This window comes from Canis lupus, chromosome 22 (genome assembly GCF_003254725.2).
Source record: "Canis lupus dingo isolate Sandy chromosome 22, ASM325472v2, whole genome shotgun sequence".
In the NCBI taxonomy this organism is placed as follows: Eukaryota; Metazoa; Chordata; class Mammalia; order Carnivora; family Canidae; genus Canis; species Canis lupus.
The window spans coordinates 61,044,117-61,070,470 of record NC_064264.1 but is presented as its reverse complement, the minus strand read 5'-3'; the positions used below and the strand labels follow the sequence as shown (position 1 = coordinate 61,070,470).

At 57.9% G+C, this 26,354-nt stretch overlaps 2 protein-coding genes across 4 annotated transcripts in view; both read right to left on the bottom strand.

Annotated features, from left to right (window-relative positions):
- TMEM255B (transmembrane protein 255B) overlaps positions 1 to 2,599 on the bottom strand; it is a 34,494-nt gene extending 31,895 nt beyond the window's left edge. The window contains exon 1 of one of the 3 annotated variants that reach the window (XM_025441352.3): positions 2,146 to 2,599. In XM_025441352.3, the coding sequence (XP_025297137.2) occupies positions 2,146 to 2,572 (427 nt within the window). In that variant the 5' untranslated portion in view covers positions 2,573 to 2,599. The remainder of the gene's footprint in view (positions 1 to 2,145) is intronic. The other 2 variants (XM_035704619.2, XM_025441351.3) reach the window with 2 other exon arrangements.
- An 890-nt stretch (positions 2,600 to 3,489) lies between these two features.
- On the bottom strand, positions 3,490 to 26,320 carry GRK1 (G protein-coupled receptor kinase 1). Its single transcript, XM_025441207.3, has 7 exons — positions 25,622 to 26,320; positions 23,941 to 24,068; positions 20,364 to 20,521; positions 19,802 to 19,885; positions 16,633 to 16,757; positions 14,511 to 14,712; positions 3,490 to 13,553 (listed from the first exon to the last, which is right to left on the bottom strand). Exons 1-7 carry the CDS (start codon positions 26,318 to 26,320, stop codon positions 13,255 to 13,257), a joined length of 1,695 nt encoding a protein of 564 aa, XP_025296992.1. The 3' UTR covers positions 3,490 to 13,254.
- Between the last annotated feature and the right edge of the window lie 34 nt (positions 26,321 to 26,354).

The following is a 26,354-nucleotide window of genomic DNA, read 5'->3' as shown; positions in this document are numbered from 1 at the left end:
GGAAGAACAAGTCACCCTGCAAACTCGTGCAGGTGACCTCCTCTGCAAAGGGTTTTTCTTCTGCTATTTTTCCTCACTTAGTATGGAGCACATCTCTTGCCCCCACCCTCAGCCAGAGCACAGCCCCCGGGGCCTCTCAGCGCCACGGGGGCACTCACCTGGCCTAACACCCTCAGCACGTCCCAGGGTCGCGCTCTGACGCGCAGATCACAGAGCCAAGGGCCAAACATGTCTCCTCAGGGATCGTGGGATGCTCCCTGCAGCCCATTCTGTCCTTTTTCCTTCTGAAGCCTGGGCACAAGCAGATGCGGCCACTCCGTCCGAATTTCCATGACGGGCCCGAGGTCACTTGGAGGGCGAAGCTGCCGTGGTGTGGCCCCCACAGGATGCTGGGAAGCCGAATGCCGCCCACCGCGAGGTCTCTGCAGGCACTGCCCAGAGACGGAGGAGAAGGCCCTGGCCTGAGACACTATGAACACAGGACTGGGCATAAGATAAGGGAACAAGAAGTAAACCCGAGAAGGGAAGGCAGGATCATAATTTCCCCAACACATGCAGTTTTAGGTCAGGTTTTGCAGACAAAGGGTCCTGTGCTGGAGGAAGGTCCTCTCCATCCCGTCCACACGCAGGGCTGAGCGTGGTGTTCTACCAGTGACGTGCCTTGACTGGTACCTAAAATATCTACCGTCAGGTTTGTCACAGGCGGCTGCCGCTCAGAAGGCCTCGTAGTCTCCATCCCCGCAAGGAGAAGCCCGCAGAGTGGGGGCCGTGTGCCCCGTTTGCCACCAGACCCCACGCCCAGCTCAGATGACAGGCAGACCTCTTGGGTACAGTGACCTCCATTTCCCAAGCTGGACAGTTGAGACAGAGACAAGCAGCTGCATCACCCGCATCTCAGCTGCTGTCAGGACACATGTGAACGTGCAACGTGAGTGGAGAGAGCGCTAAGACGGCCTAACAGGTGCTAAACTGGCTTCCCTCCCTCGGGGGAGAGGAGTTTGAGGGGCAACCCTGAAGGCTACCAGCGGCATCTCCCATGGGACGTACGTCCTCCCGCCCAGAACAGCAGGCACTCAGCCCCCGGCCCCTGCCCCTGCCCTCTGGCCACCACAGCTCTTCTGGAAGCCTCGCCCCGTCTGACGAAGGGCAACCAGGAGCAGACACGTGTCACCAAGACCAGGCAGTGCTTGTGGGGCCTCGAGTCCCAGAGAGAAGAGTGCGCTTGCTCCATCGCGTGGGATCACCCGAAACAGAGGGACAGTGACGGCCCCCGGAATCCGAGCAGAAACCAGAGACTCAGCCTCAGTTTCCTGCTCCCCGACTATCCACAGGATGCATGCCGGTGCTGGCCGCAGAGACGCCGAGTGCAGAGTTCCCAGCTGCACTAATGTTTAGTATTTTTAGATAAGAGCCCAAGTCCAGCTGTTGTTTATTAGTTTATAGTTCCTCGTCGGAAGGAAAGACGCCCGACACTGCCTTGTAAACCACCAGTCATTCCAGTGCAGTCATAGGACACCAGTAGGTGATCCGTCTCTGGAGGACGAAGTCACAGGTGCCAGAGCTCCGTGCTTTAGAGAAGGGAGCCGCACATCTGTTTCTTTCAAGGAAAAGCCAGATTCTTTAATTATTTAAAAGCCAAATACCATTAACTCTGGTTTTTAACAAGAGAGGCCTCCGAGAGGCTGCACATGCACGCCTGGCGGGACCCCCAGACAGGGAGCAGCAGCCTCTCTGCCCCGTCCCAAACCTGCCCCGCCTGCTCAGGACAGTGCATCCATGTCCTTCGGGCCGTGTGCCCAAGGCGGTGTCTGTCAAGGCACCCGGGGCTCCAGGAACGAGGGCACCAGAGGGTGTAGAGGCTGGAACACGGCTGCACCCAAACCGTGGGGAGAAGCCACCATCTGTGCAAACAAGGTCTGGAAATGTCTGCAGGCTAAGCTGGGACAAGGGAGGCAGAGGCCGGGTCCGTGGTAACAGGAGACATGGAGTGGGGGGAGTGCAAGGAGCCAACTGTGTCAGGACAAAGGGCCCTACAGGTGAAGTCCCGGGGCTGCAGAAAGGCGAGCGGACCCTGCCCATGACCCCAGCCCAGGACTGCAGTCCATGGCCTTCCAGGCACCACCGGGGTGCTGGCGCCCCACTCACCTGTGGCATCCAGCAGGGCCAGGGGCCCGGGCACCGAGGGCTGCATCCTGGGAGGGCCTGCTCCTGGGGGCCCGCCCTGCCTTTGCGACTGCTGCAGCCAAGGATCTGCGTGGCCGGAGCACCGCCCCTCCTCTGCGTGCACCGCCTCCTTCCCACCTCCCTCCGGCCTCGGTCCCTGTGCCAGAGCCTGAGGGCCAGCAGGCAGACCAGCGGGAAAACCCTCCAGGGCTTCTGGTCGGTGCCCACAGGCCACAGGCTGCAGAGGAGTGGGGAGGCTACACTTGGCTCTGACCTCCCACCTGCCCCGACCCCGACTGGGCTCCTGCTCTGTGTCCAGAGGGCAGCAGACGCTTAAACTCAGTTCCCCACAAATGGATGAACCAGGGACACATGCAGGCCACAGGCCCCTGTCACATCCCTCCATCATGCTGGTACGGAGTAAAGACCCCAGGTTAGGATGGCAGCATCTGGGCAAAGGGGGTCCCGGGACCCGGGACCGTGCATGGTGGCCAGGAAAGGGTCTCGTAAAGGCCACCGGTGCCATCTTAAATCGTGTGAGCAGACACGTCACAGCAGAGGAGCCGAAGCACCAGCCAGCGTGACAGGCACCCACCTCCCTGGTAATGAGGAGAACACCGACACGAGGGTGTGCCTCTCCCCACCACTGCGCCTTTGTGGGCCAACTGCTAGGGTGAGGCAGGAGCTTCGACAGCAACGCCAAAGCGCTCGCTGCACATGTGCATGTGCAAGGAACAGAAGGTGCGGGTGCGAGCAGAGCCCCCGCAGCGCCATGCACAGGTGCTGGGGTCTGAGCCCAGGCTGCCGGTCCCTGCCACCGAGAGCTGTGTGTTCATCACTGTGAGCCCAGGCTTGGCCCAGCACCTTCCTGGGGCTGCAGGGTACGGTGTGTGTGCTGAGGCCACTGTCCTTCGGGGCCATCACCATGACAGAGCCTCGCGCGTGTGTGCGCTGACGCCGTGTGCACAACAGCAGAGCAGCAGGCGCGACGTGAGAGGGGTGCACACAGCTGGGGGACGTGGACTGGCGTGAGCAGTGTGGGCTTGTTAAAGGGATGTCAGGCAGCAGCGCCAGCAGCTCCCTCGGGTAAGCGTCCGCCTCTTGGTGTCCGCTCAGTTCGTGGTCCCAGGATGGTGGGATCGAGCCCCGTGTTGGTCTCCACGCTCAGCGTGGAGTCTGCCTGACTCTCTCCCTCTGCCCCCCACCCCCCGCTCTCTCACACTCTCTCTCTAAAATAAACAAATAAATCTGTTTTAAAGTGACATGGGGCAAGGATGCAGGTTCGTGGGGTTCTGGTGAGTATAAGGCATTTATGCAGTTTCAATGTCTGAAAAAAGACACTCTTTATTCACTGATCCTCTCAAACATTTACTGAGCACCCACTGCATACTAAACACTGATCCGTGCACTCAGGAAGTGCCAGGGAGCCGATGGACAAAGATCCAGGGAGGCTGGCATTCACGTGCGGAAGAGGTGTCAATAATGCATTTCGTAAATGAGGACGAGGCGCCGTAGGCCCCCCAAGCGCCTCCTGACCTCTGACACATGTGGCATTAGTACGTGTGAAGAGCCACGTGGGGCAGGCAGACCTGGTGCAGCTTTGGGAAGAGGAACACACAAAACAATGAGTCACCACCTGGGTCTCCCTGGAAAGGTGAGGGCATCAGGCAGACACGAGGACTGCGAGGCAGTCAGCCATCCGGAAACCCGACCGCACCAAGGCCCGGTGGGCGGGCCTGGGGAGGCAGCAAGGTGCTTGGGGGGCACCCAGGCCGGCCGGGGGTGCAGCAGCACTGAGCCCACCCACATGGCATCCTTGGACAACCGCAGTACTGACCCCCCTTCACAGATGGGGAGACCAAGACCCCAGGGGGTAAACTGTGAGGCCGAGCAGATCCAGAATCCTTCCAAAGCCTGTGTGTGTAACTGCAGGGGCGTCCTGCTTAGAATTCACTTCCTAGAAGCCTCCTGCCCCCACTGCAGCCAGTGTGACGGGTGCATCAGGTCTCAACCACTGGCGCCGGCTCACAAGCAGACACCCGGTTCACCCACCTCCACCTGACCCCAAGGCCCGGAGCGAGCTAGCCTCCATAGGAGCAGCCGTCTGGGATGGGGGACTTTTTAAATGTAATTTAATTCAGCTCTTGCTAAGACAATTAAGAGGAAATCTGTCCTCTTCCGGTCTGAAGATAATCAGAGGGACTGGACAGATTAGTATTGACATTAAGAAGATAATTGAGGCACAAGCTTATATCCGGCAGGGCTCTGAGTCCCGGGGCGCTGGCGCAGGGAAGGCGCGGGCGGGGCCGTCAGAGCAGCTGGGGTGACAGACGAGGACAGGAATCCAATGGAGGTGCAGGCACGAGCTGCTGGACAAAACACGGCATGTCAGGCCTCGAGTTAGTGCAGACACGTTTGCTGTGAACTATCGAATTCCGAGAGAGACGCTGGGAATGGCCCTGCAGACGATGGGACGGTTGGGAAAGTCACTGGACGACACATCACACAAGAGAAGAGGCGCCACACCGCGCCGGGCTTTGGCCACTGTGGCCCCAGATGCGCGGGTTTCACTGGAAGTGGATGAGAGCAAAGGTTGCCTTCGCTGATGGGAGCCCCAGCAGCAGAGCCCAAAGGAAGGAAGACGTGGTCCCCATGGGGGGGGTGGGGGGGTGCACACGGGACCCCAAAGGGTGGGCACCGGGTCCTCAGTGGGGGTCATAGAGGGTATGTGTGGTCCCTGGTGGGGGTCATGGGACACGAGCAGGACCCCGAAGGCCACGCAGGGCAGACTATCTTCTGATGTCTTTGCTGCCCATGCTCCCTTGGACACGTAGCATTGCTTCCTTTCCAGTGGGTTAGGGGTTCAGGGGGTGTGTGTGGGTCATGGGGGTGCACAGGGTCCACGGGGGCAGTGAGGTCCACGGGGGGCTCAGGGGAGCACATGGTGTCTCTTGTTCAGATGCATCAGACGGATCTGCCGACCGCAGGGAAGTGCCCAGCAGGTTTCCAGTCCCCGATGGAGAGTCTGACGATTCTGTGCAGTCCAGGCCGTGAAGCCCGGCGTCCGCAGGGTTCAGCACTTCCCTTCCTCTGTGAAGCAGCTCAGCAGCCGGCACCGGCTGACCAGTTTGGCAGATGGCGATGTTAGCAGTCATGACATCTGCAAAATATAAAAAAGCAACCGCTTCAGTAAAAGCACCGGGTGAGGGAAAAGAGAACATGTGTGAGGGCAGCAGCCCTCCTTCCCCTGCCCAGGCAGTGCCCTGGGTCTCCTACCCCGACCTCCCCTGCATGAACACGGGGCCCGGCGTGCCCCCAGAATCCACTGGGGCTGCACGGCCTGAGCGTGGCCCTGCCAACAGGCAGGCGGGGTGGCTGGTGGCTTCCACCCGCTGGATGCCGGCCGCGCGCCTCCCGCTGCGGCCACTGCTTTCCACCCGAGGCTTTATTTAATCTCCACGATATTATTTCACAGATGAAGAAACAGGCCCGAGAATTGAAATACTTCTTCCAAACGGCCGTATCTGGTTGACGGCAGGTCAGCCCAGTCTAGCGTGACGTCTTCAGAGGGGAAAGCACGCGCTGCTCCGACTGCAGACGTCGAACGCACTTTCATTTCTGCCGCCAGCAGCCGTTCTGGGATTCCCTCCGTGCACGAGCCGCCGGGGGGGCGGGCAGAGGACGGGGTGGACGCACGGTCAGGCGCTGCCACTGCTCCCGGGAAGTGGGCCCTGAGCGCCGGCAGCCCCGGAGGCGGCCCAGCCAAGTGACACCCGGCGCCCTCCCTGGCGGCCAGCGCCGCGTCGCCCCCGCGGGCACCCAGCCCTGGGCGCTGAGACCCGGCCTCTGGGCTTCCTGGGGAGGCCGGCCTTCAGGACAGACGGGAGGCTGGCGGCGCAGGGGAAGGACCGGGGGCGCGGGTGGGCACCGGTGGTGCGTGGTCCGAGGAGGCGGGCTGTGTGCCTGCCGGCCGGGACCAGCCTGAACTACGGGGCCACGTGACACCTTGGCAGGAGCCCTTGTCCTGGGCGCCCACACGGCCCGTGCATGCAGACAGGGGGACAGAGTGGGGCGGGGGCAACCTGGCCATCAGGCCTCTCAACCGTGTCTGACACTGGTGAGACGGAGGCGCTGGCGGCGAGGCCTCGCGGTCCCGCTGGGCAGACTGGCTTGGGCCCCGTCCTGCCCCCCCCAACTCTTCTCTTACTGCCTCTCAGTTTTCTGGGTCAGGCTTTGGAGAAACCAAGATGTAAAAGGCACAAGGACCTCTGCCAGCCCCCCTGCCCACTGCCATGGCCCCTCCCTGAAGCCACTGAGCAAGGAAGTGGAAGAATTCAGAATTTAGTATCTTGAGTCATGGTCAGGGTGACTTAAAAATGCATGAGGAGGCCACTCGAGGAATGCATGCTGCCTTGGGCAGCCCGCCTGCAGGGAGGCCCCACATTGAGGCCAGACAGCCTGGCTGGGCAGGCAGGGCGCAGGAGCCAGGACCCCGCCCTCCAAAGGGCAGGAGTGACCGTTACACATGCCGCCTCTACCAGGAAGCAAGCGTTGGCTGAGAGTAGGTCCATCTCAGGGCAGGTGCACGATCAATATGTGATGAGGAAATGTGTGCGAACCTGACTCCAAACAGTATCAGCACCTGCTTCCTGCCGGGTCGGGGCACATGCTGGGCACATCCTTCCTCCCCAGCTGTCTCACCTTCGGGGTCCCATCCAGGGCAGGAGAACTTGCTGCAGGCCCATCACATCAGCCTGACTGGCAGAAAAACCAGTTTGTTTAAGCAGATAGGGGTCAGCAGCTCAGGGATCAGAGGCACTTGGGAGTCACCAGTTCTGGACAAGGACACAGGTGCCCCCAGCTCTAAGAGCAGGATGAGAAGAAATATAGCAATGAGCCAAGAGCCTCCTTGCTCATCCGCAGTCAGTGTGTTTCTCAGGTTTGTCCTCGACCCCGGCAGGTGGGAATCGTTGGGGGCTCGTGTGTGCACGCAGCCTGGCTCTTGCTCTCCAGGGAGTGGTGTGCACACAGCAAAACACGACTCCCTCCTGTAACCAGATGACCTTGAAATGAAGCTCAGGGGATAAATAATGTAGACAACGAGCAACCAGAGAAATGGCAGATGGCAGGTCCTGCCTGCCTGTCCTCACGAGTGAAGTGGAACAGGACAGGAGATATGCTCAGAGACATGAATTTTTTAAATTAAAAACACCATCTGGGCTTTGCCAGGAGGGCTGGTAACCATGATCTCTCTAAGGAGCCCAAGCAGGGGGAATCCCGGGGTGGCTCAGTGGTTTGGCATCTGCCTTCGGCCCAGGGTGTGATCCTGGAGTCTTGGGATCGAGTCCCACATCGGGCTCCCTGCATGGAGCCTGCTTCTCCCTCTGCCTGTATCTCTGCGCCTCTCTCTCTCTCTCTCTCTCTCTCTTATTTCTGTGTGTGTCTTTCATGAATAAATAAATAAAATCTTAAAAAAAAAAAAAAGGAGCCCAAGCAGGACACTCTGCTACACCCCAGATGTGCCCTGTTTCAAGGTCTCAGGCTCATGTGCCTCCAGCACCCAGGAGCGTGAAGCCCATCCGTGGTTCCGGGAGTGAGAGCACCTTCTGGGCCTTGGATTCGGCCCCACAGATTGTCCGAGGTCTCCTGTTTCAGCCACACGATGTGCGCAGTGCGTGTCTCCACAGCCTGGATGCCAGCCTGCTGACCACACAGACTCAGTAGCAAGTGGTGGCAGGCAAGGGAAGGACAGCTGCCCTCAGGCTTCCTGACTCAAGGGACGGGCACAGGGAATAGCAGGCCAGGCCTGGCAGGGGTGGGGGCATAGGCTGCAGTGCCTGGCGTCCGCTCTCATTTCCCTGTATCACGCCCTGGTCCCCCGATACCGTGTAGGCTCTCTCATCCATTGACCCTGGAGCAAGAAGCCTGACTTTGGAAACACTTTTTTCCCATCGCTAGGGGACGACGGCTGGTTTCCACCTACTCAAAGCAAGCTGTTGTCTTTGTTTCATGTGATCTGCAAGGGCCTGCAAACCCACTCCTGTTTGTGTTTGACTTCATGTTTTCACACTGGGCTCTGCCTTTCAAACCGTGTGCTGCCCGCGGGCCTGGCCCATGTGCTGTCCATGTCCTGCTGGTCAGGCGGCCACCCTGGAGCCGAGGACAGAGCACCCACTCAGGAAGCAGACGTGTCGTCGAGGAAGCCCATCTAGGAAGACCACAGATGAGAGCACAGCCGGTGGCCGTGAGGGGAGCAGAGGAAGGCCGGCCTCCAGCTGTCCCAGGCTCCCAGGGGCCCAGCAAGAAGACGTGTCCCGCGCGTCCCGCCTGCCGTGTCAGTAGGGTGCCCATGCGCACCATCCTTCCGGCTGCTGAGAATTTTCGCCGTATTTGCCGTACACGTTTTGCAAATACTTGCTACAGCACTCTGGCCATGGCTTCAAGCCCTGTGGGGTCGTCCCAGCCTCCGAGCCACGTGGCACCAGCTCTGGCCATCCCATGTGGGGCTTCCTGCCTCTGGGCATACAAGTGCGTCTCCATTCTGCCCTGGGCCTCCAGGCGGCATAGGAGGACCCTGGGCCCCATGGGGCGTGGCACCACCCCACTACTGCCAGGTGGGGTGGGGTCCAGGTCCCCTCACCTCTGTCCATACCAGGGGGAAGCTGGGGGGTGGGGGGGAGACGCAGCACTTCCTCACAGCGAGGCTATGGGTGTGCCTTGTCGATGGGGGCCCTGCCTCGCAGGGCTGGCTCCTTCGTGCCTGTGGCTGGAGGGTCACTCCTCCTGGGGCTGCTTTCCCTGGGCCTGGTGGAGGCCTGTCTAGAGCCTAGCCTAGGTCACAGGAGGCAGAAGGCATCCCCTTGGTCCGGGGCCAGCCTACTGCTTCCTCCTCCCCAGCCTCAGTCTGCCGGGGGCTGTCCCATGTACTGCAAGGGGCTGGGCCTCACAGGTTGGGGGAGGGGGGGACGAGAGTCCACCATGCCCAGAACCGAAGTCCGCTTCGTGCTGTCCTGAAATAGGAAGGTGGCTTATGCTCCCAGCCCTCTGGGCTGGCCTGCAAGGGCCTGGGGACACTGAGTGAGCCGCCAACAACACCACTGCCATTGGAACCTACAAGAGCGAGGACCAGCCAGACCTGCTGCCAGGAGCCCACACGACCCCACCAACACCCACGTCTGAGGCCTTGTTCATCCAGGGGCTCCCAAGGGCCTCACACAGGGATAAGCAGAGAAAGGGTTTAATCTAACTCCTAGGTCACCCGTGGCCATGGAGGAACCATTTGCTTGCCCAGGTGGACAGGCCTCTCTGAGCACCTGGCATAGGTGTGGGCACAGTGAGGCATAAGGGGGCCTGCAGCAGGTGGAGAGAGGAGCACAAACGGGAATGAGACACAGCACCCATGTTTCTCTGCAGTGTCTATACAGCACTCGGCACCTGCATTTCCCTGACATGCAACCCTTACTGCCCCGGTCTCTGGCAGCTCGCTCCGCATGACCTCCTGTCCACCTCGTTAAACCCCAGGGGGCCTCTGTGCAAGGCAGCCACAGTGCCACCCACCTCTGCACCATCTCAAACAAGTGTGTGCCATAGAAGGGAATGAACGATGCCTATCAACACCTCTAGCTCCTGTGAGCAGCCGAGTAAAGCCACACAACGCACCAGACAGGGTCAGGAGGAGGTGTGCAAATGCAGGTGCTTGGAATTCAGAGTCTGGCAAAGACGGGCGTGGCAAGCAATTATTATAATCTGATAGTTGCACAGAAATGAGAACAGAGGCAGATCGTGTGTGTGCGTGTGTCTGCAGAGGCCTGTGTCAGCACACATATGCATGTGCATAGACGTGTGTGTGTGTGACTTCGAAAGAAAGAATATAACTAGCATTCATAGCATAATCTAGAATCCGACCTCTGTTTTGCCTTTTATTTTTGCCTTTTTCTGCTTGAATAGAAAGAATTGAAACTGCATTTTTTTGTTTTTCACAAACAAGAAGTCCCTCTGAGTTGTTTAGATCTCAGTATCTCCGGGGCCCTGCGCTGCCCGGCCTCCTCCTGAGGAGAAATACCCTGGGGGCCGCCCCAGCGCGATGCACGTCTGGACACGCCGCCCACGCAGGTGATCCTTGCTCTGATTCCAGGCCAGAGATGCCCGAGTGCCTGAGGCCAGCCCCCGTGGGGTGTGGAGGCCAGTTTCTGAAGACCCCTAGGCAGCTGCAGCACGCAGGACAGTAGGGGTAGTGACAAAAGCTCCTGTGCAGGGGCTTCCCACTTAGGCCTGGTGCGGGCAGTCCCCCAGCCAGAAACAAGCCAGCAGACTGACCAAAGCCCTGAAGCCCTGATGGCCACCTGAGGCTGAGTGAGGAGTCTGTGTCGGGGGCAGCCCTGCAGTCCAGGACGGGCAGCGTGTCCCCTAGACTCCAGCCACAGCGGAGGGGAGGACCATCATACGTGTGGGACAGCCAGACCCCTGGACTGTGCCAGGTTAGGGAGCTGTGCCTGGAAGACCACCCACAGCAGAGACCCCCTGAGACCAGGAAGGAACCCGCAAGCACTGATCTGCCCCTCCCCAGACCCCAGGAGTTCAGGGGGAGGGTGGGAGTGTCTTGCAAGAGCTGCAATTTCCACATGCTGGGCATCTTCCCACAAGCACCTTGAGACTACCATTCAAGTGTGTGCAGGGATAGGGAGTGTGTAGATAGGGAGTGGGGGTAGGCCTGGGGCAGCCTGAGCTCCACAGGCCAGGGAAAGGCCCCTCCTGAACAGGCCAAGAGACACGCCCAACAGGCCTGCTGGTTCAGCACAGTAACCACTTCCTCACACATGACGAGGATGATCGGCACCAGGCAGGCCAGACCCGGCCCACGACACCGTGACATTAGTGTAGGGTCAGGCCGTGCAACATTCGGGACACCCTCCAAGAACAGTATCTGCTGCTCATCTGAAATTCAGAGCAACCCATGCCCTGTGTTTTATCTGGCCATCCAAGCAGATGGGTCCCCACTGGTGGCTCTGGTGGCTGTCACTGCCACAAGAGGGGTCTCCAGTAATAGGCCTACTGGGCGGCAGCCAGGCTTCCACCCACATGGTTGCTGGAATCACTCCCAGTCCAGGGCCATGGGGACCTAGAACACATTAAATGGTTTAGAAAAGCCAGAAATGGGTCTTTCTTCCACCAAAATGTAGTTATGGGACACATGTGGCCGTCACCTGCTTAATGATGCACCATCCTGGAAGTCACACCCAGGTTTGATGGGCATAGTGGTTGGCCCTGGCCCTGGCCCTGGCCTGCCTGCAGAGACCTACCAGGTGGCAGCTCTGGACTGTACACCAGAAAGCACTGGACTCCTCACCAGGCCCCACTCTTTGCCTGGTGGCAGGCTACATGCTTGGCCAGGAGAGAAGGGTCTTTCTGGTCCAGGGGCACTTCCAAGGTAGAGGCTTCAGATGTAGGGCTAGACTAGACTCCAGCCACAGCGTTTGATTCTCTCCACCACCTGGCTGGTGTCTACACCCCGGACAACTGTGTGTGCCACACACAACTCCCTGCATGGCCCGGCACCTGAGCAGTGACTCTCCCGTGGGCTGCAGGACCCACTGTTCCCTGAGGGTGGAGGGACCTGGACTGCACACGGACTTCTGCTGGCAATGGCCCCCCAACACTCGGGGTCGACGGCCTGAGGGTGGGGGCGCCCCAACACTCGGGGTCGACGGCCTGAGGGCGGGGGCGCCCCAACACTGAATGCTGCAATCTGAGGGTGGAGACCCCCCCATACACTCGGGGTTGACGGCCTGAGGGTGGGGACACCCTGGGACTTGGGGTTGGCTCTCCAAGGCAGCTGGGACAGGAGGGGGTAACCCCAGAGCACATGCTGAAACCAGGTAGGAGGACCCTGCACTCACTCCCTCGCAGGTCCCAACATCCCCTCCTTGACGCTGTGGCATCTTCCTGGGGGCACTCTTCCCAAATGGTCCCCACACACACAGTCCTCCGTCTCACAGCCACATCACGTGGCTCTCTGCCTGTCCAGTGTGTGACACGGCGTGCAGGTTGTAGAGACTCAGAAATTCTTCCCTAGTCGAGGCAGAGACCCTTCTGAAAGTACTCCACAGGCCTTGGACCACCGTTCCACCCCACCCGAGCCCTGTGTGCAGTATGGGACTCCCAGGTTGACGCCACCACATCTCAGTCCAGGAGGCCGCTACCACAGGAACCATGTTCTCCCCATCAGGACACATACAGCACAAGGGACCGTGGGGTTAAAGGAAACACAGGGGCCAGTGCCGATGATGCCGGGTGGCCAGAGGCCAAGGGAAGGCACCCTGTAGGTGCTGCTGCCTCTGGGGACACAGAGAGGCTGCCCCCAGCCCACCGTAGCTGGACAAAGGGCTGTGCCAGGAGGCAGAGTGGGGTGGTGAGCGAGTGCTTGGGTTGGAAAGAGAAGATTCCTGCACATCTGTCTGCCCAGGGGGTGGGCAGCTTTGGGCCCGGGTGCCACCAGCTGGAGATGTTCTCAGGACAGAGAGAAGCCACCCTCAGCCCCTCCTCTGGGACACCTGGGCCCAGCCTGGTCAGGGCAAGCCAGGAGCCGGCACCACTCAGCACCCAACAGGTGCCAGCACCACCAGTGGGCAGTGGGTGACCAGTGCAGGCCCTGGCAGCAGCCAGCCAGCATGGGAGGTGGGGGCAGAAGCCAGGCACAGCCCAGGCCCCTCTGCTAGTGCGCAGGAGCCACCGGCCGCGGTCTGCCAACCCCTGAGCCAAGTGGGAGAAGGCATCCCCCAGACGGCAGGGCTCTGGGACATCACAGTGACGGTGCCGGGAAACAAACGGAGCATCCACCGATGTGAACAGCCCCCCGCCCCAGCGGCCCAACATGAGAGCCCGAGTCGTGCATTCTGGCATATTCCACGTGGGAACCACCATGGCATCTTTCTGAGTGAAATGGGGGAAAGGAAGTGGACTATTTATGGGCTGGGCTCCTCAGCGGCACAGGACTCTGCACTCTGGCCTCTCCCCGATAGCTCTGCGGGCGCCCAGCGGCTCACAAAGGCATCCTCGCCCCTGTGGGCTGCAGAGCAACCTCTTTCTGCACGTTTAGGAAACCAGACACATCCCTGACTTGGACGCTGGGGCTGCCTCCTCCACGGCGATCCCCTTCATGTCATCAGGCATCTGCCCATCAGCGCGCCACACATTCAGCTCCGCGAACACGCCCGTCTCGATCATCTCCTCCTGCCAGGGGATGGAGCAGTTGCCCGTCGCGAACTCCTGGAAGAATTCTGTGTCGGCTTTGTCAAAGACGACACCCTTGACCGTGGAGAAGGCGCCCACGTCCTGGATGTTCTTGGCATAGACGGTCCGTGAGTCTGGTACAAAGGGGGGCGTCAGCATCCCTGTGAGGAGAGGGAAAGCACAGGATGCGGGACACCACGAGAGAAAAGAGACAGCCGCATGCTCAGTGAGCAGGGCCACTCTTCCCAAGGTGACCCGGTGGCTCCAGACAGGCTTCCCAGTGCCCAGCGGCACGAGTAGGACACCAGGGCCTTAGTGTCAGGCTGGACGCGCTTCCCCGGGTGCCCACCACGCTCTGGCCGGCAGTCTCACACCGGCCTCCCCGAGGCGTCATCAGCGGCAGGTGGGACACCTTGAACCCAGCTCGGGACTTAGCTCCTCGTCTTCTTTCCAAAGCTGCTTCTCTTCCAACCTGCTTAGATCCCCGGCGCCCTAGTCTCCAGATACAGAATGCCAGACACCCCCTGGCCCCAGCCTCCCGGCCGCCATCCTCCCCACACCAGCTCCCCCGGCAGAGCCCCTTCCCTGCAGAAGTAACCTCTGTCCTGGGGTATCTGATGCTCAGGGCTCCCGCGTGGAGTCCCGTATTCACACGCCTCCTACAGGCTCTGTGGTAAGGCTGCGTCCACACATGTGCACCTGACACCTGACACCTGACACCTGACACCTGACACCTGACAACACATACTGTTGAATGAATGAGTTTGTACCAAGCAGACAGCTTGAGGAATCCCGCACTCTCCCGGGTACGGCTCCTCAAAAGTGCAGGGTGTAGGAATTGACACAGAGGCCTGGGCCTTCGGTTCCCAGAGCAGCATGTGCCCCACGCATCCCGTCCAACCTCTACCAGCCTGAGAAGCCTGTGCGCTAACCCCCAGGTCTGGGTCGTGGAGTGACAGGGCTGGGGGGCGGGCGGTCATCGGGGCAGGAGGGTGGCTGGGCGAGGCTCTGCAGCATCGCCACTAATCTCAGGACCTGCCAACAGCAGGCCAGGCAAGCACGGACCCCCCCAACAGCCCACCCTCGACCCCGCAGATCCAAAGACGAGGAGACAGTACCAGCCTCGAGCTGCCTCCAGTTGATGTCCTTGAAGAGGGGGCTGGCGCGGAGCCCATCACACGTCCCGTCTCTGAACCCCAGGCGCTTCTCGGGGTCCTTCTCCAGCAGTGCCTCACAGAAGTCCTTGCTGACCTGGCTGAACTTGTCTGGGTACTTGATGGCCTCCGAGAGGACCCGCTGCTTCAGCTCCTTGTTCTCTACCTGCACGGCAGGATACACCACATCACACGGAGCCCGCAGAGTCCATGGAGTCCGTGTACGGCTGGGCCAGCGTGCCTCCCAGGAAGACACATGCGCACATGACCACGCAAAGGGCTCAGGACCTCCAGCCAGAGGACAGGCCCCCGCAGTGCTGGTCGAGGCAGCTGTGGTGCCCAGGGAGCTACGGGCACACTTACGTAACTGTCCCTCACCCCCTGGAGGGAACAGGAAACAGGAGACTGGGTGGAAGCAGGGCCAGCCGGTGCTGCCTGGTTCTGGGTCTGCTTTGCCACAGACCCCCATTCCCAGCAACCAGGGAAAGGGCCTGCACAGCCAGTCGGAGGCCCCACTACGACCCCAGATCGCCCTGTGCCTCGGCGGCCTGTCTCCACCCAGCTCGGGCAAACACAGGCCATCTGCTTTTGCCACGGATTAGATCTGTGTCTCCAAAAACGTCACGGACCCAGGCTCGCCCACAGCTACCCTTCTGGGATGTTTCTTTCCTTCGCCACGCGAGTCTGACACTTGAGACAAGGAGCTGTGCGGGCCCACCACGCTTGTTCTGTCCGAGCCCATCGGGAAACCGGGGTTCTGCTCGGGGCCGTGGGGTCTCCCCCTCCCAGAGGCCAGGCCCCCATGCGCAGACCACACATGGCTTTGCCTTGCCTTGCTCTTCCAAGTGGATGTCAGGAGAGCAAACGGGTTAGTCGAGTTCAGGCTGATGTGCAGAGACCCCAAGCAGCCCCGTGGGTGAGCGGCAGAGACACCACTCTCAGGAGACTGCACGTGGCTTATTTCCACACGTGTCTCAGGGCCGGAGTGGGCCTGGGGATGGACACGCTAGGAGAGGACCCCACACAGTGAAGTGAGAGGGACGTGACCTCCAGGCATGTCTAAACACTGCTGTTTGCCACAGCTGCCCCGGAGGTGCCCCTCACCCTGGTTCCTGTCCACCTGGCTGACCGCAGCCACCAAGCCTCAAGCCCACCCACACCTGACCCATGAGAAGAGGCTGGCTTTGCTCCCTCAGCTTTGAGCAGGTGGTGAGGTCCCCAGATACCACCTATGGGCACCCCTCTTCTCACTGTGCTTGAGAAATCTGCTTTTTACAAATGGCAGGTTTGCGGCAACGTGGCAGCACATGAGTCTGTTGGCACCATTTTTCCAACAGCACATGCTCACTTTATGTTTCTGTCACGTGGTGCTCCTCACAAGACCTCGAATGTGTTCATTATCATTACAGCTGTTACGGTGATCCATGGTCAGTGATCACAGCTCACCGAGAACCCTGAGGACGGTCAGCTCTAAAGAAGCTGCTAACTAAGGCACATGGACCGTTTCTTGGACGTGAAGCCACTGCTCGCTATGCAGACTACGGCATGCTGTAAACACAACTTTTACGTCGACCAGGAAACCGAGAGGTTCATCGCTTCATTATGGTGGTCTGAGCTGGACCCAAGTGGTCTCTGAGGTGAGCCCGACTCTGGGCACATGGTGCAGGAGATGGGCATGGTGGGGGTCAGGGGTTAGGCAAAGCAAGCCCATGCCTGCTGCCCCCTATTCAGAAAGGCTGCCATCCGTGTCAGAGCAGGTTCTCAACACGCGGGTGACGGGGAACTTGCTGTCTGCAGCAGAGGCACGAAGGGGGCAAGCCTGCACCCCTTTCCTCCCAGGACCGGCTTGGCCTGGGGGTGCCAAGCGCTGCTCTCAGCGGAGGTTTGGGGAGGCCCAGGCATGGCTGGTCCTGAAACACATCTTAGCATGGGGCGCTCCCTGATATGAATAGATGAGGCCACCATGTCTCCTCTCCTGCCCAGAAAGGACTTGCCACAAGAAGCCTAGCACTCAGGAAGGGCCAGCTGCCCCCTAAGGATGGTGGTCATGGGGTGACTATGGGACACATCCCGAGAGACCTCCTACCTTCTCTCCTCGGGCACGGAAGGGTCCTCTGGCTGCGATCATCTCATACAGTGTGACCCCCAGAGCAAAGTAATCCACGGAAAAGTCATACTCCTCACCACGCAAGAGCTCAGGGGCCATGAAGCCTGCCGGGCAAGACACAGCGCACGGTGGTGAGCACTCCCTGCCCTGGCAGGTGCACAACTGACACTGCCCTGCACACGACTACGGACTTCCCGTCCTACCCCTCCTGTGCTGCTGCCCATATACTGTGAGGTGGTGAGCAGCACCCCTGGCCACACCGAGAGTTAGAACCCCCAGCTGTCATGCCCAAAACTGTCTCCAGACACTGCTGAGCATCTCCTCTGGCAGAGCTGCCCCTGGTTGAGAACCACTGCTCGCCACATAAGCAGTGAAGCCCCATCTCCCCCGTGGCACCCCGGGCACACAACCAGACAGACAGTCCTTGCTCACCACACAGAGCAACTGTGACCTGTGGTGCCATGTAGCACATGTCAGAGACAGGTGCTAGGGGGGTATGGTCAGAGACAGGTGCTGGGGGATATGGTCAGAGACAGGTGCTACCAGCTCCTTCCCAAAAGGGCCCAGCAGACAAATTTAAGCAAAACAGTCCAAAAAGCAATGCAGATGCCCATCACTGCCCCATAGGCACTCATGCCAGGTCTGTGCCACATCAGGGGAGCTGGGGCCATGTGGGGAGCCCTGCATCTTGGAAGAGGGGGCTCCCTGAAAGCAAGCTCTAGACCTCCCTAAACTGCCACTGTACGGAAGCCAGCCAGCACATAGGAGGGGCGGGCAGTCCATTCCCTGGGGACCAGGGGCAGGTGCTATGGGTTGGGACGGGGCTTCTGTGCCCAACGGCTTCAGACATTCCAAGGTAAGCAATGCTAATGTGTCTGTTGATTTCTGGTACTGCCTGGCCCTCAATATACCAAGTTCAGAGCCAGTCTCTAAGAGGGGATGTGCTTGGCAACAGCAGCCAAGCTGAGGTGACCACAGACTCACTTCTTCCCAAAGAGGCTACAGGAGTCAAACTCCATAGGCCCTTCCGGCCCTGACAGCCCATCTCCCCTTTGTGGGTCCGCTTCTCAGGAACTATCCAGATGGCTCAGATGCTGTGAGAAAGACATGTTTAACAGACCACCACTTTCAGATTAAAACAGGGCCTGGGAGAAAGCCTCACCAGGCCAAAGGGAGGGGACCAATTTCTGTAGCAAATATCCCAGGGGTGGGTGGCCTCTAGTCTGCTTCCCAGCTCAGTCCAGGTTGACACATCATTTTCTATCTCAAGGACCTACATGGCATCTGGGACAAAGTAACAGAAAACATCTGTCACCTGAAGGAGCAGATGGGTGAGTAAGTGAGTGAGTGGGTGAGTGAGCGAGCAGGTGAGTGAGCAGGTGGGTGAGTAAGTGAGAAGGTAAGTGAGTGAGCGAGCAGGTGAGTGAGCAGGTAGGTGAGTGAGTGAGTGAGCAGGTGAGTGGGTGAGTGAGCGAGCAGGTGAGTGAGCAGGTGGGTAAGTGAGAAGGTAAGTGAGTGAGTGAACAGGTGGGTGAGTGAGTGAGTAAGCAGGTGAGTGAGCAGGTAGGTGAGTGAGTGAGTGAGTGAGCAGGTAAGCAAGCGAGTAAGTAAGTGAGTGAACACTACTCAGTCTAGTTATTAATTCCTCCTCACGTTGACTCAGCCCCGTGTCTGGGCTGGAAACCCTGTGGGTTCGGAGGGCACGCCCACATGTCCTCTGTGCCTGGGTCACAGCTCCATGACTGCGTGCAGAGGCTTGGCTCCAGGGGCTCCAGCAGGCAGGGCACAGAGAGGCCAGGGAGAGGCACACAGTAGGCTGCAGCCCAACCTACACCTGCCTCCCCATCTGCTACACCTCTTTGGAGGTCACACCCTGCACCTGACCCCAAATGCTCAAAAGATGCGTCCTCAACTCAGAGAAAGGGAGCAGCCATGGCAAAGCCAGGGGGCCCTCTGGTGGCCGGCAGAGCCCTCGCATGCTGTGCCACCGGGGGCGGGTGTTGCTCAAATCAGACTACTTGGAATCCAGCTTGTGGTGCCTTATTCTCTGGGGCTTTCTCCTAATGATTGGAATCACCCTAAAATATGTGGAGAGTGTTTCTGCTCACATGATCGCACACAGGGCTGGAAGGTCATAGACTAAGGCCAAAGATCTGGAAAACTCAAGATAGGACCTTCCCTAAATGAAGCCTCAGATGAGGACAGACCCTCCATGACATCAGGGACAACCCCAAAGGGGCCCAGAGCACAGGACAGGAGGATTCAGGGACACAGTCTAAGTGGCCCCAATCTCAGTGGCAACATTTCCCCCAAAGTCACATTAAACCAGGAAAGGATTTGCTGGGCATCCCTGGACCTTCTGGAACATGGAAGGGCAGGGCATTGACCCCACGTGCGGCGGGCACAGGTGTAGGGGCTGCATCATGGCACTGAGTCCCCCTGCCCCTGGGCTGCCTGCTGCGCCCACCCCAACTTGAAGGCCCTGCTTCCCCCCCACTGAGGGGAGTAGAGGTGTGGGGGAGCAGCAGGATGTGTTGTGTGTGCACGCACACATACACATGGACACATGTGTGCACATGCACGCAGACATGTGTGTGCATGTTGACACACGTGCACATACACATATGGACACGCCTGCATGCAGCCACAGATGCATGTGTGCATACGTACATACACACGGACACGTGTGCACACACATGCACACATTCTGGACAAGAGAAGCCCCCTCCAAGCCTCACACTCCACCCTGGGTTCCCTTGGACTGCAAAGACCCTGGCCACATGGAGGGGGGCTACCCCAGGTGGCTCTCCCAGTCTGCCCACCTCAGTGGGGGTCTTATTCTCTTGAGGGCAGGCTGGTGACCAATGTAGTGCAGACCCTTAGGGCTCTGACCAACAGGGCTGAGCACTCAAGACAAATGCACTCTGCTAATGTCCAGGAAGCCACTGATGCAGAAGCTGCATCACAGAGGCTGTGGCCAGAACTGCCGCCCCTCCAGCAGCTACAACCTGCCGGGCATACGCCCTGGCCAGAGCCAGTGGTTTCACTATTTGCTATGAGGGGTGGGGATACCCAAAGGTCCCCAGGGCCTCACGCCCACCCCACCCCCAGAAAAGAGGCGGCCCCATGCTTGACCTCGGGCACTAACCTGGGGTCCCTGCATAGCCCTTGGTCTTGGTCTGCCCGTCCTTCAGCTCCACAGCCAGCCCAAGGTCAGAAATTCGGATATTGCCTGAAAGCAAACATGGGCTGAAGTCACACACGGCTCCACAGAACTAGGGCACTTTGATTCCCAGCACCTGCAGGAGCCAAGTGCAGCCTCTGCACACATGCACACACTTGCACACAAGGGCACGCCTGTGCCCACGGGCAGGCACTCACAGCACATGCCCACCCAAGGGCCCCGAGGCCTCTGCACCTCCCACCCTGTCCCCAGCAGAGGACAGCACCTGTCACTGTGATTGGGGGCACAATCCACCCAAATCCCATTTCAAGAATGCCCCACATTTGTGTGACTTAAAGACACAAAGGGAGGGTATCTAAAAGGACATAAAGCAAACCGAGATCTCTATTTACCATCTAATGAGAATCCCATAAAAGGCACAAAGTGTGACCAGTCTATCCTCTTATGGATGATCCGTTGGGCCAGGGAGGAGAGCCTGGTGAGGGGAGGCTGGGCAGGAAAATGCCAGGAGGGGAGGCTGCCTCACCGTCATCATCCAGAAGTACGTTCTCAGGCTTGAGGTCTCGGTAGACAATGCCCCTCTGATGCAGGTGCTCCAGGCCACTGATGATCTGGGCTGTGTAGAAGATAGCACGTGGCTCCTGGAAGCCAGGGCTCTCCTCATTCACATTGTAGATGTGGTACCTGGGTCAGACCACACAGAGGCCCATGACTCTCTGGGACAACAAGTGGGATGCCCACAGTTTCTAAGGAAGTAAAATCTCCCAAAACAGTGAGAACCTCAGAATCCCATACTGTCAGCGAAGTGTCTGGTCACTGTGGGGCCCCAGCATCAGCCAGAAGAGCCTGCAGCAGTGCCAAGAGGCCCTGGCAGCTGGTGTTTGTGTCCTCACAAACCTGTCGCCACAACCATTGCGAGAAGAGCAAGGCATAAGAGCTCACTGCTCTCCCCCCCTCACCCACACTGGTCTGCACAGGCTAGGAAATGGACCCCAGAGCCATTTCACCATTGCCAGCCAAAGGAGGAAGGGCAGAGGATGGTGAAGGGCCCGGGGCAGGGAGCCTGAGTCCCCTCAAACAAAAGCAGTCAATCCAGTGTCCATGGAAACACGTTGGCCATTTCACCGAGCCCAAGCACAGACTCCTGGGTGGGCCTGCTGTAGGTAGGGTTTCCTTCCTGCTTCTCTCCTCCTATGACCTTGCTGCTCATCTTTTCCACTATTACTTTCTACAGAGAAGCAAGATCTAACAAATAAAAGGAAACAAACTATTTATGTCAGGTAGCAATCAGTGAGAGGCAGGCCAAGAGAACAGGAGAGAAAGCCTCAAATCAGCCATGATGACAAGATAAATGGCTTTTATGTTACATTTATATTATAGTATAGTGCAGTACATTTAGTACAGTATAGATAAGGCATGTGACACTGTGTAGGATAGTATAGAATAGCACAGTGTAATATTGTGCAGTATGATGTGGCGTGGTAGAGTCAAGCACAGCATATCACAGTGCAAAAGTGTATAATGTAGTACAGCATGACACGGCATCACATAATACAGTGTGATGGAGTATAGTGTAGTACAGTATGGTGTGGTATATAGTACAGTGTAGTACATGTAGCATAGTATAGTGTGATAGTGTAGTACGGTGTAGCATAAAGCAACATAGAGTAGTATGGCATGATTCAGCATAGTATAGTAGAGAGCAGCATAGTGCAGTACGGTGTAATACAATACAGTGTAATGTAGAATGGCATAATGCAGTGTAATACACAGTAGTGTAGCAAAACATAGTATAGCATAGTATAGTACGGTACGGCACGGTGTAGCCTAGTAGAGGGTAGTAGTACATAGCAATGTAGTGTAGTGTGATTTAATGTAGTATAGCATGATGTATTATGGTGCAGCATAGCGTGGCATAGTATAGTATCAGTAGTTTAATACGGTATAACGTAGCATAGTGTGGTATGGTGTAGTAGAGGGGAGTGGAGTGTCATATGGTGTAATATCATGTCGTGCAGTGTGGTGTAGCATAATCTAGTATAGAGAAGTATAGTGTAGTATAGTGTAGCATAGGGTAGTAGCATAGTATGGTGTAGTGTAGTGTAATACAGAATAGCATAGTACATCATAGTATGGATGGGATGGGATGGAATGGTGTGATGGGGTACAGTGCAGCACATGTAGGATAGTAGACAATGGTGAGTATAATACAGAGCAGTACTATGGTATGATATAGTACTGTACAATGTGGTATAGTGTACTATAATCTGGTACAATGTATTAGTGTAGTCTGGAACAGTGTAGTATGGTGTATAATATTGTGTAGTGTGGTATGGTGTAGTATAATGTACTATAGAGTAGTATGGTGTAGTGCGGTATAGTATAGTACTATGTAGCAATATACTGTAGTATACTGTAATATGGTGTGGCATAGTACAGTTTAGTATAGTATAATATAGTGTAGGACAGGGTGGTATAATACAGTACAGTGTGCTGTAGCATGTATGGTATAGTAGAGGACAGTGGGGTGTAGTACAGGACAACAGGGTGTAGTAGAGGACAGTGGAATGTAGTACAGGATGGCGGGGTGTAGTACAGTATGGCAGGGTGCAGTACAGGATGGCAGGGTATAGTACAGGACAGGGGGGTGTAGTACAAGACGGCAGGGTGTAGTACAGGACAGTGGGGTGTAGTACAGGATGGCAGGGTGTAGTACAGGACAGTGGGGTGTAGTACAGGATGGCAGGGTGTAGTACAGGACAGTGGGGTGCAGTACAGGACAACAGGGTGTAGTACAGGACAGTGGGGTGTAGTACAAGACGGCAGGGAGTAGTACAGGACAGTGGGGTGTAGTACAGGACGGCAGGGTGTAGTATAGGATGGCAGGGAGTAGTACAGGACAGTGGGGTGTAGTACAGGATGGCAGGGTGTAATACAGGACAACAGGGTGTAGTACAGGACAGTGGGGTGTAGTACAGGACGGCAGGGTGTAGTACAGGATGGTGGGGTGTAGTACAGGACGGCAGGGTGCAGTACAGGACGGCAGGGTATAGTACAGGACAGTGGGGTGCAGTACAGGACAACAGGGTGTAGTACAGGACAGTGGGGTGTAGTACAGGATGGCAGGGTGTAGTATAGGACAGCGGGGTGTAGTATAGGATGGCGGGGAGTAGTACAGGACAGTGGGGTGTAGTATAGGATGGCAGGGTGTAGTACAGGACAGCAGGGTGTGGTACAGGATGGTGGGGTGTAGTATGGGGTATGTGATGCCCTGTAGTAGGATGCAGTACAGTACAGTGTCATGATAGTCTCTGCTCTCTAGGTCATGTTGCATGAACCTCCTAGTCTCTTCTCTCCTCCCCATGTGGCTTCACAAGCGTTCCTTAGTCAAGGCCTCAGAATTCCCGCCTGGAAAACATGGCCAACATACACATGACATATCTTCAATGAAGCTGAATCCACCAGGCAGAATGGAGGCAGGGGCTTGCACAGAACACCAACAGCAATGGCCCCATCTGTGACATGTGACACCCTTTCAGGTGTCTTACACATATTAACAGACTCTCCATAATGCCCTGAGAACACTAGTTTTACAGACCAGTGCATGGAGGCAAGAGCAGTCAGACTGCCTGGGCTGCACCTGGGTCTTTCCCTACTGAAAGCCAGTGGCCTGACATCCTCCGGAGTCCAGGGCTGGGTCCTCAGACGCCCGGCAAATCCAGACACCATCCACTGGCAGCAAAGCGCCGGTCCCAGAACTTGGCCACGTCACGTTTCCAGCTCTGCCGTCATCCCCAAGAGCAGGTCACAATGCAGTGTCCTCAACCCCTGCCCTCCACCCAAGCCTTCTTTCATCTGTCTGCCCAGTTAGCACTTGCCCTGTGGCACCCTGTGCTCCTGCTGCCTCCACCCCTATGTGGTCACATGAACCTCAGGTCCACCAGGAGCTAGAGAGCCATGGGCCATCTGCCCGTGGTCCCACATTTCACATAGGACTGCAGAGTATCAGCCACTGGGGGACGGGAGGAGCATGTTGATGGGCGCCCAGGGCTTTACCTCAGGTCACCATATTCTCTACACGTGTGGGCAGCCCCCCCATTTACCTTATGTCGCCTCCATTCATGATGGTCATCACCAGACAGAGGTCAGTCTTGGTTTCAAATGCATAGGCCAGAGAGACTATAAACCTGCTGTGTACCTTTGCTAGAATCTTCTTCTCCACCATAGCACCCTGAAAAGCAAGATGTCGAAATATTATCAGGTTTAAGCAGGATGTCACCAAAAAGACCAAGTCCCACATGCCAGAAAATAGATGCAAACACACTTGAAGGAGCTTGCACCACACAATTGCAAACAACCTACAGACATCTCACTCATCCCCCAGCCAGCCGTGCAAATGTGTGGGTGTACAGAGGACTCGCCAGCAAGGGGCAGGAGTCAGACCACCAGCCTTAAAAACACCGGAGGACCCAGCACAGGCAATGGCAGCCTGTGTGGTGCTGACCTTCCTTCCGGGCCTTCGGTACACCCGGCCAGCTTGCCCACCGCAACCCCAGGCCCCAACCTCCTCTCCAGGCCCTGGGCAGCGGCCAGCCAGGGACCCAGCAGCATCTCTTCATCTTCCAACTGTATTTTAAAACCTCACGATGTCCATTTAACATGTTTTTTAAAATTATGTTTGGTTAAGGAGGGTAGAATTCCTTTTGGAAGGAGGGATCCTGGTGTTCTGGGAGCCCTCTGCATCCACACTACGGAGCAGATGTCAGGTTGCTCTTGCTGAGTATTAGGCTCAGTGAGGACCCCGACCTCGGACAGAAGATGCTGGGTTCAGACCACACGTGGACAGTTGGAAGGGATGCCTGCTTGTCCCGTAGCCCCAAAGGGACAGCACTACTGAGAAGCCCTGGGGTGGGCACCCTGGGTGGCTGCTGTTAACCCCAAAAGTTGCATTTGTGCTCCATTGGCAGGAAAGACAAGGGACCACATGGGATGAGACAAGCTCCTACAACACAGCAGCATCCACTGTCCTGCCTCAACGGAGCCTGACCCCATGCAGAGCAGACCCCATGCAGCAACCCCATGTGCTTGGTTCACTCCGGCCCGGAGAAAGCATGGCGGATGCTACCAGGCCTGGCTGGACTCCCAGCGGCTGGACTCCCAGCGTGCTCTCCGTCACAGACAAGCCAGGGCCAAGAGAGCTCCAGGAAGCCAACAGCCTCCCCCAACACTTGTTCCCAAATTTCATGATGGTGGTAAAAACACAAGACGGCTGGCAGGAGGGGCACCTAGGATGGTGCAGTCAGTTGGGTGTCCAACTCTTGGTTTCAGTTCAGGTCATGATCTCAGGGTCAGGGTCATGGGACTGAGTCCTGCGTTGGGCTCTGCACTCAGCTCAGAGTCTGCTTAAGACTCTCTTTCCCTCTGCCTTTACCCCACCTTCCCCACTCGTGCACACGTGTTCTCTAAAATAAATCTTAAAAAAAAAAAAAAGATGACAGCTGGCAGGATATGCAATACCGCCCACACTAACAAACACCTCTAAGGCCGCCTCTGATGAGGGGTCAGGGCAAACCCTGTGGTGTGCAGAGTGCTGGGCCAGGGTGGCAGAGCTGAGGACACCCCCTCTATGCCCCGGGGGCCAGGCCCTTGGCTCAGGATCAGGAGGCTGCCCAGTAGGAGGGGCCCGGTGTCCCAAGGTCAGAGGAGCCAGCCCACAAAGGGCCCCGCGCAGGACCGGACACAGCCCGATGGCCCTCCCACCACCGTGAACAGTCAGCTGCCCACCTGGTACCCCTTCCTTTTCTTGAGTCTCTTCTTGTTGAGCTTCTTACACGCATACAACTTGCCAGTCGCCTTCATCTGGCAGGCAGACACCTCCCCGAAACCACCTTTCCCCAGGACCCTGAAGTCCAGGAACCAGTCCTCCCCCGTAGGCTGGGCCTCCAGCCACTTCCACTGCAGGAACCTCTGGAAGTACAGGCTGCCCAGGTACTCCTGGAAGGGCGCCTGGCTCAGGTGCTCCAGGGTAGCCTGCAGCAGGGGCTGGAACAGCCCATCCTCACTTGCCGTGGGCCCTTCCCGGAACTTGGCCACTACCCCCTCATCCAGGAAGCTGCAGAAGAGCTTGGCCTGGGGGTCCAGGTACTCAGCCAGGATGGCCCGGGCCTTCTGTGGCCGGAGGTCGTCATCTGCAGTGTCATAGTCCTCGATGTCCTTCCAGAGCTCCAGAGCTGGCACATGCCTCTCATCAGCCCCCAGGAACTGCTGGAAAAGCCGCTTGCCGATGGGCTGCTCTGAGCACACACTTGGGAACGCCAGGTCCAGGCTCTCCCGGAGGCCCTCACACTTGGACAGTGGAGGCAACTTGAGCTTAGCCAGGTACTTCCTGTCCCGAGAAGATGGGCCACTGCTCCCATCGAAGCTGCCCCGGGCGGCAATGAAGGCTGAGTTGGCCACCACCGTCTCCAGGGAACCGAAATCCATCCCGGTGCTGGCCTCCTGCCGAGTTAGGCTCGAG